The sequence below is a fragment of the Brienomyrus brachyistius genome, chromosome 22, assembly GCF_023856365.1.
Source record: "Brienomyrus brachyistius isolate T26 chromosome 22, BBRACH_0.4, whole genome shotgun sequence".
Taxonomy (NCBI): Eukaryota; Metazoa; Chordata; class Actinopteri; order Osteoglossiformes; family Mormyridae; genus Brienomyrus; species Brienomyrus brachyistius.
Genome location: NC_064554.1, coordinates 18,162,662 through 18,176,782, shown reverse-complemented (window position 1 = coordinate 18,176,782; position 14,121 = coordinate 18,162,662). Strand labels below are relative to the sequence as shown.

The 14,121-nt window shown below is 46.4% G+C and overlaps 1 protein-coding gene across 4 annotated transcripts; it reads left to right on the top strand.

Moving 5' to 3' along the window:
* Positions 1–21: 21 nt before the first annotated feature.
* llgl1 (LLGL scribble cell polarity complex component 1) lies at positions 22–13,529 on the top strand. Of its 4 annotated transcripts, none has more exons than XM_048991349.1 (23): positions 22–1,149; positions 2,342–2,439; positions 4,711–4,792; positions 5,044–5,174; positions 5,359–5,505; positions 6,404–6,566; positions 6,688–6,826; positions 7,324–7,378; positions 7,488–7,642; positions 7,839–8,056; positions 8,180–8,247; positions 8,370–8,517; positions 8,940–9,044; positions 9,452–9,744; positions 9,889–10,042; positions 10,207–10,354; positions 10,472–10,755; positions 11,264–11,507; positions 11,703–11,817; positions 12,570–12,643; positions 12,758–12,848; positions 12,926–13,056; positions 13,192–13,529. In XM_048991349.1, the coding sequence occupies exons 1-22, from the start codon at positions 1,069–1,071 to the stop codon at positions 13,023–13,025; spliced, it is 3,093 nt and encodes a 1,030-aa protein (XP_048847306.1). In that variant the 5' UTR covers positions 22–1,068; the 3' UTR covers positions 13,026–13,056; positions 13,192–13,529. The 4 variants fall into 4 exon arrangements, with proteins under 4 accessions (XP_048847306.1, XP_048847304.1, XP_048847305.1 ...); XM_048991347.1 differs by having other exon boundaries at positions 5,359–5,517; XM_048991348.1 differs by having other exon boundaries at positions 2,339–2,439.
* The last annotated feature ends 592 nt before the right edge of the window (positions 13,530–14,121 follow it).

Genomic DNA, 14,121 nt, shown 5'->3' with positions numbered 1-14,121 from the left:
TTAAAAGTCGACAGTTGTGCAATAAGACTCGTTAATAAGACTTTCGTTAGTTAAATTACAGTTAAAGTAAAGCAAGTCAAAGGTGACTAATACCCAATGGAAGAAGCCGCGGCAAAATGTATTGCGTCGGTGATTTACTCTGCCCGCAAGGGGGCAATGGAAGGTAAATAGCCAAGAATGCACAGGATAAATACATTTCCAGGGTAGTGGAGTATGCATAGCTATTGGATCTCGTAAACATGGTCTCTTAAGAAAGTCAGCATTAAATGTAAAAACTACAGAAAACGTAACAATCTTATGTATTACGTATTGTAAACAGAAAACTGATGCCGAATGGTCCGTTTAAATGCCCGCCATTAACAATAATAGTATTCTCTTTTTACATTTAGTCGTATAATAAATAGTTGGATCCTGCTTTACAATTCTGGCATGCACCAGGAGTGGCTCGATAATCGGCTTAAAAAACGCGTCGACGATACTCATAGTTAATCATCTTTTAGCTCTCACCGCACCCAAATCTTTCGGCGTTGAACGATCAGCTACAAAAATATAATGCTATCCTGCCGTTCTGCTTTATTAGCCTAAAAAGACTTTGTTTTTTAATCTATGCACATTAAAGGGCAAGTGCAGGTCATTTAAAAAGCAGAACGCAAACCGCAGTTTCTGCAGGATTGAACCCAAAGTGGGTGCACCTATATCATGCAATCCTCTGCACTGTTTCTTCTTATCCATTTTGCAGGACATTATTTTTCCCCCAAATGTAATTGATTCAGTCCAAGGATGTCGAAACTGTAAATGTGCCCAGGGCTGTAATTCTTGCGTTTATGAACTCATCCTGACCGTAGGCGTGGTTAGGTCGCCGTGGTCGTGTTCCCCGGCTTCTCACTGGCTTCCATTTGCGTGTCCTCCTGACTTCATTGGACAGTGGGGTGCAGCTTTGGGTGAATTCGGAAAAGTGAGGGGACCCTATCTTACGTTCTGTTCTGCGTTTAATCGGACCGAGAGTCATTCCCATCTTGGTCTTTTTTCCCTTCCTTCCTTTTTGCTGCGTTTTTGCAGGTTTTCAATATGATGAAGTTTAGGTTCAAACGGCAAGGGAACGATACCCAGCGAGAAAAAGCGAAACAGGATGTCTTTGCGTTTAACAAGGTATGGTAACATATTGAGCGGAAACACCCGCTCGTAAAGCGCGTGTGTTCATGTAATTAATTGATAATTACTGATTTTTTTGTGATATGGATGTCATCGTCTTATGTGACTTCCTTTACTGGAAAAAAACAAGTCATGAAATGTACAGCCATCAACTAGGATATCTAACCTTAAACGGCTATTACTAAATTGTGCAAACGTACCGAAGTTAATTTGAGCTGGTTGTTAACATTTCTGCTGAAAGCTGAGTTGTAGCAAAGCATGCGGCAATAATGACGTTAGGGATTTCACCTTGAAAACATGAAGGCACTGACAATTAAATCTGTTGTTACTGCTGACTGGCTTATAAGCTGTCGAAACGTCTTCGTAAATGGTGATATTTAAGAAGATTAAATAAAAACTGAAATGCATATTTTAGGCAAGAAAGCTACCTTTGGTTGTTGGGATGTATGCGGTTATTTTCAGATTTAAGAAGCATATCAATGTTTTTGCGTTACCGTAACAGTTCAAATTAAAATAAATTCAGCTTGCTCACGCTTCTAATTTGTAATTATTGCTATGTTTTCTTATAACTGTGCTGTAAAAATGAATATATTATTGTGCAAATGCAAGAAGAATGTTGTGTAGAATGCAATGTTTTTATCCGGAGGGGGTGAAAGTTGGATTAATTTACACCTCCAGTTGTTTGTTTTACGCGGATTGTTTATTTTTCAGCGTGGTTCTTTTTAATTCTTACTTCTGAAGTATTTCCCGATGGAGTTGGTATCCCGCTTCCCTCATGGTTCAAAGCAAAATGATCCCGTACAGAAATACGGGGCGTAGTTGTTGTACAGCGTGTGGGGTTAAGAGGTCTGGTTGTGGCATTATTACTGCCCCCAGTAGGTACGCTGTCCGTCAGGTAAAAGCAAGCTTTCATCTTTCATCTCTGCCTTTGTTTACTTGTTTTTTTTTTCTTCTCGGGGGGGGGGTACCTCTTTCACTTGATGTAGGGGGGCAGCATGACAGAAAGCTTTTTATGCCAGTTGGATGTTGTATTACCTGTATTATTTGCTCCTCTGCATTTTAAAGGCCCCCTGCAGACTGGGCATGGTTAAATGTACAGCCATAGGTCCTCTCAAAATCACTTTCCTGTCTCAGATAAGTCTAACATGCTAAAATCTGTGATGTGCCCCCCCACCCCGCCCTACAGCAGACAGTTGAGCACGGGTTTCCAAGTCAACCCAGTGCCCTGGCTTATGACCCCATCTTACGACTCATGGCTATTGGTACAAAGTCCGGAGCAGTAAAAATGTATCCTTGTTTACTCATGGAATTAGCATTTCTGGTCTCATGGTGGTTCATCCCCATATTGGTACTTTAAGCACCAGAATGTGTTGGAAATCCCCAACCCTCAGTCAGAACATCCCATGGTCAGGTGTGTTGGGAATCTAATATAAACATCTGCTGCGCTGGAAAATGAAGTGATGCAATGCTTTAAAAATGTGTGTTTAGATGTAGCATAAAACACTCAGCTTAGTTTTAAAAATACTAGCTTGGTAATACTACACTCTGAATTTGAGGGCTTGGCCATATTGTTCCAGACCCCCCTCCCCACCCCTTTGCAATCAAGCGGCAGTTTTTTTAGTCAAGCTTGGGTCGCAATAAATGCATCTTGTGTTGGTTTCCATGGCCACCGCAGTAATGGGCCCAGACCGAGGCACATGGCTTGGAAAGTCATTCCGTGCTGCTGTGTAGCTTTCCATGTCTGGGCTGCAGCTGCAGCTTGCACTCGTGTTCACGCATGCGACCCAAGCATGCGACCCAAGCATGCGACCCAAGCATGCGACCCAAGCATGCTCGAAAAGGCCTTCATTGTGGCTGAGGTGTTTGCCGTCCTGCTGTTAACGTCTAGTCTGGGGGGTGGGTGGCAGGGTACCAGACTCTACTGTGTATACCTATTGTTATGTGCTGATCGAAGCGAGGAGGGGTTAGGGTCGAATTAGGGTTAAATTGGACAATATTTAAAATTTTTAACTTCATTTTGTCGCCATCCCCAATAGCTTTCTTGAGTTGAATGTTCTGACTCATACTGGGGTGGGAATGAGAGTGGTTGTAATCACCTCCTTCCCCCAGAACCCCATCTGTATTTATATGACATTTTGTAAGGATATTTAACTCTGCTTGTAATATCCAGTGAGAAGCGGATTTGCATCAGTGCAGTTCGACTGCAGAAGTGTTTCTTGTGCCCAGTGTGAAGGACTCGAGCTGTTCCTCCTGGAGTTTGCCTGAACATCAGAGGAGGGTTTCCCGAGCTCTTGTGCATTCTGCACAGCTGTTTTTTTTTTGTTCATTTCCTTAGTCTTTCAAAGGCTGCGATAAAAGTCACATTGGTGAAAAGCAAAACCTCTGGAGCAAGATCAGTGCTTTTTCTGCACAATGAATCGAGCCTATAGAAGATGATCAGCACCCTGGAAGAACAATCAGACACACACACACACCGCTGTTGCTGTGGAACCTCCCACACACCAGTACATTCCAAGAGGCCATACTTCAGGTGCCGAATCATTAAACATTGTAACTGCTCTTTTAGTTCAAATTTCCTTTTTTTTGGCCACTAAAAAGACATTTTATTAAGCAATAGATCTGGAAAGGGGAGCAGGATTTCATGCTCTGATAGTTTGCTGTTGAGGTATTGGCTTCGAAAAGCACAAATGTTTTGAGGGAAAATGTTCAGAATTGAGTGCACTCTCTGCCAGTTCTATTTGTTTTGGACCTGTTTACCCAAAACGTTAATCTATGTTCCTCTACTTCGGTCCTCTACTTCTCTGTGACCTTCCATGTTCTGACTGTAACCCCAGACAGCCGAAAGTCACTTCTCAAATCGTTCCTCTAAATCGGTGATTCCCAACCTGGTCCTCGGGAACCCCCAGGCAATCCATGTTTTTGCTCCTTCCCAGCTCCCAGGGCAAAAGCGTGGACTGTCTGCAGTTCCCCGAGGACTGGGTTGAGAAACATTGCTTTCCACCCTCGTCTTGATCACTTGACGGAAAATAGTCACGCCAGTTTCATGGCCTGATTCTTATTAGTTTATTTTTTAATCTGTAATGTGCAACAGCACTACATTAGGTCACATGACCTCTTGTTTTTGTAGTGGTTCTGATTCAGCGTAGCACTACTTTCTGTCTAGGATCCAATAAAAGCCTGACATGCTTATCGCCAGCTGTTTTTTATTGATATGAAATACATTCTTGATTATATTCACACACGTAGCATCTGACAGGTGCTGGTGTGAGTTACAGGGGTGACCCCAACAAATTGATTATAGTTCATTTGTCACTTTGAGACTGAAATGACAAAGCTGTTTGTCCACAAAGACTTGATGTTGAAAATCAGAACCAATTAATCCCCGTCCTAAAAAGTATACAATAATACTGCTTGTGGTTGGATGGGTTCAGCTCAGCTAATTGTGTTCCTTTGTGTGTGAATAAACATCAGTGTGATCTTCTTGTGGGTAGAAGGCAGAGGAGTGCAGGGCAGTGTGACCTTGGTGTAGTTCCTTCTCCTTCACTGCATCCATGTCAGATATGGTTCACCAGGGGTGGAGTTTGGGGGCCGCCATGTCCCGGGGGGTGCGGTTACACAGATGCACTTTCTCCTTGGACAGGTAAGCCTCATTTCATCTTCCATGGACCAGATGTAGAGTTAGTATCCAGGGACAGTATCCAGTGGAGAACTTGATTTGAAAACTTTAAGTCCAATAACTTTAATGTAAAATAAAAGCACCATTGATTCGCACCTATGGTGGTAGATATCAAGAGGGTCTAGTTGTTGATTGACCAGGGTGGTCAATTTGGCAGTATGAAGGGGCTGAGGGTAGGCATGGATATTGTTGACTGGAAGGTGTGGGTGTCACAGGGCCGGCTCCTCTGCCTGCTGGACAAGAACACGCTGCACCTTTGGGAGATTAGCCCAGGAGACAAGGGCTCATCCCTGGATAAGACCCTCAGCATCACTCTTCCTGGGCGACCAGGTGTTGAGGGTGTCAGGTAAATCTCCTTTTCCGTGTAACATTAGGTTCCATGCTTCTATGTTATGGCACTTGGGAATCTGGATTAAGTTTGTGTTTGTTACTCAGAGGTTGCAGGGTCAAGTTCTTATTGTACATGTCAAGCACTTGTTCCTAGATATGTGTTGGCCAATTCGCAATCTTGGTCCTGTTGTATCCTTTAGGGCCTCCCGTGTGACCACATTGCTGCCAACACGTCGCTGCGACCTTCTGTGCATGGGCACGGAGGGCGGGGCTGTCCGCACCCTGGCATTGCCCAGCCTGGCTGCACTGGAGGCACGGATGCTGCTCCAGGACCAGGTCCTGCAGAGGCGAGTCTCTGGGTGGGCACCGGTGGCCTTCCATCTCAGCCAGATGTCCGAGGATGTAGCTACTCTGTAGTGTTTCTGTGGAAGCCAGACCATACTAATGTAAATTCCATTATAAGTATTGGAATGTGTCCGGTTGGTGGCCTGGCGCTGGGGCAGAACCTCTGACTCGCTCATTACTCTGACCTGTATGGGTGAGGGCTTCCAACTTAGATTGGAGTTAATAAGTGTCCGCTGGGGATCTGAGCAGTGCCACCACAAAGCCACAGCAGAGGGTATATGGATATTAGCATGTTTATGCGCTTCCCGAGACGACCCACAAAGAAGAGTACTTGAAACAATAATATGCTTTGTGGTTGAGTGTGTTTGAGTTCGGGAGCAGTGGGACCTTAGCCATTGGTCAGATATCATTTGCAATGTTTTTGAGAAATTAACCAAATATATATATCGTTTTATACTGATGTGAAATGTGACTGTTACCCATTGTGTCCTCACAGCCTGTAATCATTTGTCGTCAAATGGCCTAAGTCCAAATTCTGGTGCTCTCTGTTTTTTATTAAAATAAATCTCACAAGCCTCATGCTGTCAGTACCAAGGCCAGAATCCAAGCTGCCTGAAGACTCCCTTAACCACGTTCCCAAAGTGTTATGAGTGGGTGGATACAAAAGAGCTGAAGCCGCATGTTTGCCAGAATGATCACCAGCACGGATGTTACCCCAGGGGATGCGAGCATGATAGAAACCTCTAGGCAGGGTCATGGAAGATCTCAGGAAGTTTTAAAGTGACCTTAAACCCTGGAATCTCGCATGTGCAGATGTTTGTAGGAGCTCTGCCCCCATGGCCAAAGACATAAACCCAGTCAGTTATCTGTGGTTTACAAGTCCCTCTTATGTACTTGCAGTGTACCCGATGAGTACAAATGTGGCAGGTCCTTGGGGCCTGTGGAATCCCTTCAAGAGCACCCACGATATCCTGGGAAGATCCTCATTGGTTACAGCAGAGGTCTGGTGGTGCTGTGGGACCTGAACACATGGCAGTTGGATGCTCTCTTTCTAGGGAACCAGGTAATCGACCCTCCCCCCCAAAAATATGACGACTCCATAGCATGTCATCAAAGTCACTTGATTTTGTCATTTTGTTCAAATGGGTTTTCTGAGTGGTCATCTGCTCCTGTACTCTCCATAGTCACTGGAGAGCCTGTCCTGGGAACGAAGTGGCAGGAACTTCGTCAGCTCGCACAGCAACGGCAGCTATGTATTGTGGGCCGTCGGTGGCAGCAGATGTCCTCCTGTGTGCCGGCCCATGTCCTGTACCAGGCCATACGGTAATGTTCAGCTGCCAGCTAGCTGTCTGGTCAGCACTAGCCATTCTCAACCTGTTGCTTTGTGGGTGGGTAAGAGTAGGAAATGCTGTTTCTTTGATTTGTAATGTATATAGTGGAACTTTTAAACAGGCTATTAAGTCCTATTTACAGTGTGGAGATCCTTGTTAAATGTAGCCGGTCGTGGTTGGCCATATGTTACATTTGTGTCGCATCCATTGCTCAGCTCCAAACCCAAATTCCGGCCTTCAGAACATCTCGGCCCGAATCATTCTGAAATATATGGCTGCGTGAAATCGCTGTGGTGCGTTCAAAGCATCAGCTGAGCTATTGGAAGGACGAGTGAAGGCTGAGCCCATCCCGTCCGCCACTGGGCGTTCTGGTCCTGGCGTGGGCTGGAGCTGATCGCTGCCTCCAGTGTGTTTTGCAGCATACGGAGATTGACTGAGTAAAAATCCACGTCCTCCTCTCACTTTCTTCTGCCCTTTTTTTTTCCCCAGGCCCCAGCCCATGCAAAGCCATCAGCAAGATCCTCTGGAGGACGTCAGAGTCAGGGTTTGTAATAGCTTTGAGTAAAACCTCTATGTAACCTCAGACTAAAGACGGTCTCATTATTATGAGTGCACGTTGGGATAATGGCCTGTTTTGATGATGTCATCACCAGAATTCCCCTAGTTCTCTTCAGTGGTGGGATGTCCCGCGCCAGCTACGGAGACCGCCATTGTCTGACAGTGACGCAGGGGGACACTCAAGTTGCTCTAGACTTCACGTCCCGCATCATCGACTTCTTCACTGTTCACCACACAGAAGATGGAGACAGTGAGTTGGTGCATAGCTAAGGGTCTACTTATTTGAAGTAAATTGTGGTGATTTTTATGCAGAATCCATCTCATAGTTAGGTTGAGATTTATATACATGTACATGAGTTTTTATTTAGCAAGTACTTTTTTCTAAAGTGACATACAAGCGAAGCAAATGGCACATTTATGTATCTGACATCTGGGTCTTGTTTCAGGGTTCGATGACCCGACTGCTTTGGTGGTCCTGCTAGAGGAAGAGTTGATTGCATTTGACCTCCAGACCACTGGGTGGCCCGTGATCCCATCACCATACCTCGCTTCACTGCATTCTTCTGCCATCACCTGCTCTTACCACGTGTCTAACGTGCCGCGTGAGCTGTGGCAGAGGGTGGCTGCCGCCGGCCGGCTCCAGTCTCCATCGCAGACCGCCGCAGTAAGAAATCAATGATAGACTGCTTGACTCATTACTCATCCTAATGACCCATTAGGATGGAGAGGCGTAGCCTGAGGAGATGCACTTGTGCAGGTCCTTCATGAAACGCAACTCTGTGTTTAGAAATGGCCAATCAGCGGAGGGAACAGCTTCGCCTCTGCACCGAAGCAGAAAGACCTGCTGCTCACAGGGTTGGTATTTTTGCCACAAAAAATTCAAATTCATATAGAAGGTCTTTTTCTGACTTGACTGATTTGCAAAACTAAACGCGAAGATCAGAGTTGGTCCTTTTTACTTTCTTCCAAACTTTCAGTCATGAGGATGGCACTGTGCGTTTCTGGGATGCCTCGGGGATGTCTCTCACCCCCCTGTACAAACTGAGCACCGCCAGCGTCTTCCAGACAGACGGTGACCATAGCAACAGCTCGGCTCAGGAGGAGGAGTGGCCCCCCTTCAGGAAGGCGAGTCCACGACCGCTTGGCAGGAGCACCAGTGTGGAGAAACTTGTTGTTGAAAGCTTACGTCTGAGACTCTTAATAAACTCGTCTGTTTTCCCCCCATGAATTGGAATGCACAGCTTAAACGTAACCGCATCACGACTTAAGGCAGATGTTGGCCTCGTTGTGGGTCATTAATTCTCATTCTTCTCTCCTGTGGCCTTGTAATATTACTCATACTCGTCATCATAAATGGATGCACGGTGCAGCCTTATGTCCTTTGCACCGCGATTTGATTTCCTGCTCTGTAATTAAAACCGTTATAGTGAAATGGATATTTAAAAAATTAATTATACCCATCCCAGCCCCAGTTTACGTAATTTCTGTGTTCAGAATGTGTGAGGCAATGCTTTGCCTAATTTTATTTTGTTTTGCCACATTTGAAGGTTGGGTTGTTTGATCCATACAGCGATGACCCCAGACTTGGTGTGCAGAAGATCTCTCTATGTAAATATAGCGGCAGGCTTGTTCTGGCTGGTACAGCGGGGCAGGTAAGATACTCCCCTTTCTTATAATGTCTTGCAGAATTAAGCTTTTATTGTAAGTAAGATACACGCCGAGTTGATGGCAAAAAAATAACCTAGGCCGATGAATCATCAGTTCCCACTATTGGGAAAATTTGCGCTGGAATACACCAGTATAACCGGATCAGTTTCACCAATGAGCTTTGACAGTGAATCAGTATGCTTGATTGGCCAAAACTGCGCTAACGGGGACCAAATGTTCCCAGCTGTGCCGCACACATCGGCCCATAAGGCAGACACGACTCATCGACAGACCGACAGTTTTTGACGGCCGAAAGTTGGCTTGGTGTGTTCCTGGCTTAAGACCATGACCGTAGCAGGCAGTATGTTTAGCTCTGTCTTCTGACCTGGTTGTGATTCACTCTGTCCTCAAGGTCCTGGTCATGTGCCTGAATGAGGAGTGGTCTGATCATGTGATCAGCAGTTCTGTCATAGACCTGCTTCAAGACAGGAAGGGTTTTACCTGGAAGGGTCATGACCAGCTCGACCCAAAGGCTGGCCGAATCCGCTTCATGCCTGGCTTCCAGCCTGTGGTTCTGGTGCAGTGCATCCCGCCAGCATCCATCACAACGGTAGCTCTGCACGCAGAGTGGAACCTGGTCGCCTTTGGCACAAGCCATGGTTTTGGCCTATTCGACTACCATTTTCGTTGCCCCGTTCTGGCGAGGTAAGCATTCTGGTACCAATCCATGCCTACCCATCAATGTGCACTGCTAAAGCATTGTTAGTAAGCCATTTGATGCACTTTGGAGCCACGCGACCTCGCGTCTCTGCCTGAGCTGCCACGTCCCATATTCACCGTCTCCTCCAGGTGCACATTGCATCCCATGGACACCATAGCGATGGAGGGACCACTGTCCCGCATCAAGTCCCTCAAGAAGTCCCTGCACCAGTCTTTCCGGAGGATCCGTAAGAGCCGCCTCTGTGGGCAGAGTCGGCTGCTTGTCCAGGGTCTGGCTGGCAAGGTGAGTCTGTAATGTTAGATGCCCCCCCCCCCCAGGAGGTTTGTGAGAGGACCAGGTCGTGCAGAACTGGACTGAAATAGCTAAGACCAGGGTAAGGTTGTTTCTTCAGGGGCCTCGTCTGAGGCCAGGTTAATTTGATTTGATTCAAGCATCTCTTGATGCAGGAATCTAGCAAACAGCTGGGAGAGCAAGGGGACTCGCGTGATGCGGACGTGGCTCCGGTACAGCGGCGGATTGAGGCCCGTTCCGCTGAGGACTCTCTCTCCGGTGTGGTGCGATGCCTGTGCTTCGCGGACACCTACCTGAGAGACGGTAAGCTATGGCCTGGACATTAGATCAGTTTTAATACTGGTTGCCGTGGCACCAAGGCGGCCGTATTGCCACATGTTTTCGCCAAAAACAACAGACGCTGCCGTTGTATGTCACCAGCGGCTCAGCACGGACCTACGCTGTGGGCAGGCACAAACGCAGGCTGCGTCTTCGCCTACGCCTTGAAGGTACCCCTGCGGTCCGGCTCCTGGGGCGGGGCTGTGGAAGCCATCCTGAGCAAAGAGATCCAGCTGACGCACCGGGCCCCTGTTGTGGGCGTGGCCGTGCTGGACGGGCAGGGCAACCCACTGCCGGAGCCCTACCAGGCTTCGTGGGATCTGGCCACATCCCTTGATGTGCAGGCCAGCCACTCTGTCCTCATTGCCTCTGAAGAACAGATAAAGGTGCCCTCTCCTATCCTTACATACCCCCCGCTCTTGGCTAGCTGTACCCATGCTGGAGATGATTTGGCAGAAATTTAGAGTTTTAAGGATCCAGAGCCAGTTGGCTTTTAGATCCAATCCAATAAATTGCATAAAATCATGTCCTTCTGCATGCAGACGATAATGCAGACTTTATCTTTATTGGCTAATCTTGTAGACAGCTGAAATGCATCATTGTTAAACCTACAATATAGTTACCATTTCATACCCAAACCAGTAGATCCAATGGTGAATAACACATACCGGATTCAGCTGAACACCGAGTTCTGTTAGTCTTGTGGTGTTTTCGTATACGGGGGCGGAGCTAAATGGGCATTGGAAAGCTGATTGGCCACTGGAGTGCCTCTTCCCCTGCCATACATCGATTTAAAACATCTCATTGGCTAATAAGGTTGGAGCTTCAGTATAAATTATTGCCCCTCTTTTGACCCAGGTTTTGCTACCTTCTCGGCGCTTCCTCCCGCTGTAGGTGTTCTCCCTCCCCAAGATAACGATGAAGGCCAAGCTGAAGCTGACGGCGAATGAGGGCTGCCGCATCCGCAAGGTGGCACTAGTGAGCCTGGCCGGGAGCCATGCCCTGCTGTGCCTCACCAACCTGGGCGACGTGCAGGCCTTCAGCGTGCCCGGGCTACGCCCCCAGGGCCGAGAGAACTGCATCCACAGGGAGGATGTTAGTGGCATGGCCTCCTGCGTGTTCACCAAGACCGGCCAGGGTGAGCGCCCGCCCTGTAACCACGGCTACAGATCATTTACTGTTTATTCATATCTTTAAATAGGTATTCAGTTTTAGTAAAATCTCCTAAAGGTGGGTATTTATTTTACGTACTAAAGATGGGCTTTAATACTTGCAAAGCATTACTTGCATAGGTCTGTCTATCTCCTTCATTTATTAATGGTCCCCATGACAGGTTTCTACCTAATTTCCCCATCTGAGTTTGAGCGGTTCTCCCTGTCGAAATGCCAAGTTTCCTCCTCGCTCTGTTCTGTGGAGGTGCAGCGGAACAGCCAGACCGCTGTGCCAAGGTTAGTCTGACCACGAGGGGGTGCCCTTGCGCCAAATTGAACTGGTAACAAACACGTCTTGTATTTTGCTCCGCTAAATCGTCTTGGGATTCCAGCTTGAAACGCTGAACTAAAAACTCGAGTTTGCGGAACAGGAAATGCCAGTATTCTTGCTCAAGAATCTCTTGTTTTTAAAGTGAGAGAGGATTTTTGGGGACACAGCAAACTAGTCCAAAACAGAATGATGCAATAGCAAACACAACTTGTTTCTTGATTTATATCCTGCAGAGGATTTCTGAGCTGTATGAAAATGCCAGGAGCGTTTTGGTACAAGTCTAAGTCTTTCAAAATGCATCAGATAATTCAGCATTATCTGGATCTAACTGGACAATAGTTGCTATAGCTGCTAGACAATGTTTTCCTTGGGTGTGGGCTTATTTCGTGCCCTCAGCTGATAGCTGTTGTAATGCCCAGATCCTCGGAACGACCACGCAGTAAAAGCAGGTGAATTTAATTAGTTAATGTGTCGCAAGGGCGAATGCTTTGCCAAGTCCCCTCCAGTGATGAATAGCAGTGTGTAAGGGGACCTTGTGTGTATTTTGGATGTTTTTGTGATGTACTATTTTCCAGGCTGTCACCCCTCAACCCCCCACCCCACCCCACCCCACCCCCACCCACACCCCCAAACTGTAACTCCCATCGATCAGAGTGTCAGTGGGTTTAGTGAAATTCTCCCAAAGGCACTATTCAGCCTTGCTCTTTGTGTGAACCAGCACGCCACCCTGGCGGAGTGGGACACCCTCAGCCTCGTCCACTGGGGGACCCCCCTCTTTGGGAGGACAGGATGGTAAGACCTCTTTTTTTTTTTTTGCCTTCTCCTTCATTACAGATTCGCTTCACATGAAGTTGGTTATGGGAGATTGCAGATCTGCCCACAGCTTTTGTTCCTGGTCTCTCTTAGGGGTCCGAATCTCCCCTGGCTTCAGCTGTGGTGACATCGTGATGGACACCACCGGGGACCTCACAGTTGAGGACGTCAAAGACTTCTTGGCGTAAGCCTCATTAGCACACGTCTGGTCATGGATCATGTGTCATTTAGAGCTGACTCCAAGAATATCTTCTTTTGAAGGTCGGTAGATGAAATGGAGAACAACTTGAGGAACAGGTCTACAAATGACTGGCATTCGGCTGGAATCCTCATCAACGGAACCGTGTGGAATGTTCTGTGAAGACATCTGCCTGACAGCAGGTCTTGCTGAGGTCCGAACTCCAGGAGGACACCTATCTTCTTGTATTTCTTCCATTAGAACCTTATTCTTCTTCTGTTCTTCGTGCACATTCTTCCCAGGATAGAAAGCCACTTAATACTCACACATTGCTTTGCTTTTTTTCTAGTGATGGAAGGAGCTTGTCACCCCCAAAAGCCCGAGGAAGATAGTCACAAACAGGCAGTATTTATTTCCATGCTTAGCATTTATTTGGGTGAGTGGTCCAGTGGAAATGCCCTGCCTCTCTCAGCACCTCCATCCAATTATCTGGCTTCCAGGGCTCATTCATGAGCCAATCGGAACGGAGGATTCTCTGGAACCAGGGGAATATTGTTGTACTGTGGCACTTAAACTGTAAAGGTTTGTCATGCTGACATTGATTTGCTTTTAAACATATTTTTCTTTTTCTATGTTGTGAAATTACAAGCTAATAACCAGTTTTTAATAAATATTAATAGTATCCCACCTTGTCAAGTTTTTAAAAAACTTGTGACATTTTTACTTGTATAAGATTACTGTACCCACACTTATAATATAAAATGATTTTGCCCTTTGCAGTTTCCCATGCTCCTCCATGGGACAATGCAGAGGTCAAAGGTCACCTAAGGTTGCCCATTTGACCCTGCCCGAAGACTCGTATATGGCAAAACGTGAAGTAAACTTCCTGGTCAAACGGTATTCTCTCGTAGCTACATGTGAGAATTAACTATTAAATTCTCGCCGGCGCCAAGATACTTCTCCCTATATCCCAACTCTATTGCACTGCACACCATCTCTGAAGGTTTGTCGATACTCACGTGACCAGAAAAATATTTGCTTCAACTTTTTAACCCTTCCTTCCTATTGGGTGTTTTTTTTTATTTTTTTATTTTTTTATTTTGTCTTTTCACAATCTGAATTAGTGGTATGAGTGCTGGGTTTGTAAGAAGCTGGTTAGAAAAAAAAATGGAGAAAGGCTAATGAATTTAACAAAGGCCGAGTCAGCGATCTGAAGAGCCAAGCTTTTAACCATCAACCTGAAAACGGCGCAGTGTTATAAATGGCAAGATCACTGAGT

Bases quoted from the DNA above. Each gene is read 5' to 3' on its own strand.
- llgl1 (XM_048991346.1), top strand. From the start codon at position 1,069: ATGATGAAGTTTAGGTTCAAACGGCAAGGGAACGATACCCAGCGAGAA. The intron at 4,793-5,043 runs GTAAGCCTCATT...TGGGTGTCACAG, and splicing joins TGCACTTTCTCCTTGGACAG to GGCCGGCTCCTCTGCCTGCT. The intron at 6,827-7,323 runs GTAATGTTCAGC...TTTTTTCCCCAG, and splicing joins GTCCTGTACCAGGCCATACG to GCCCCAGCCCATGCAAAGCC.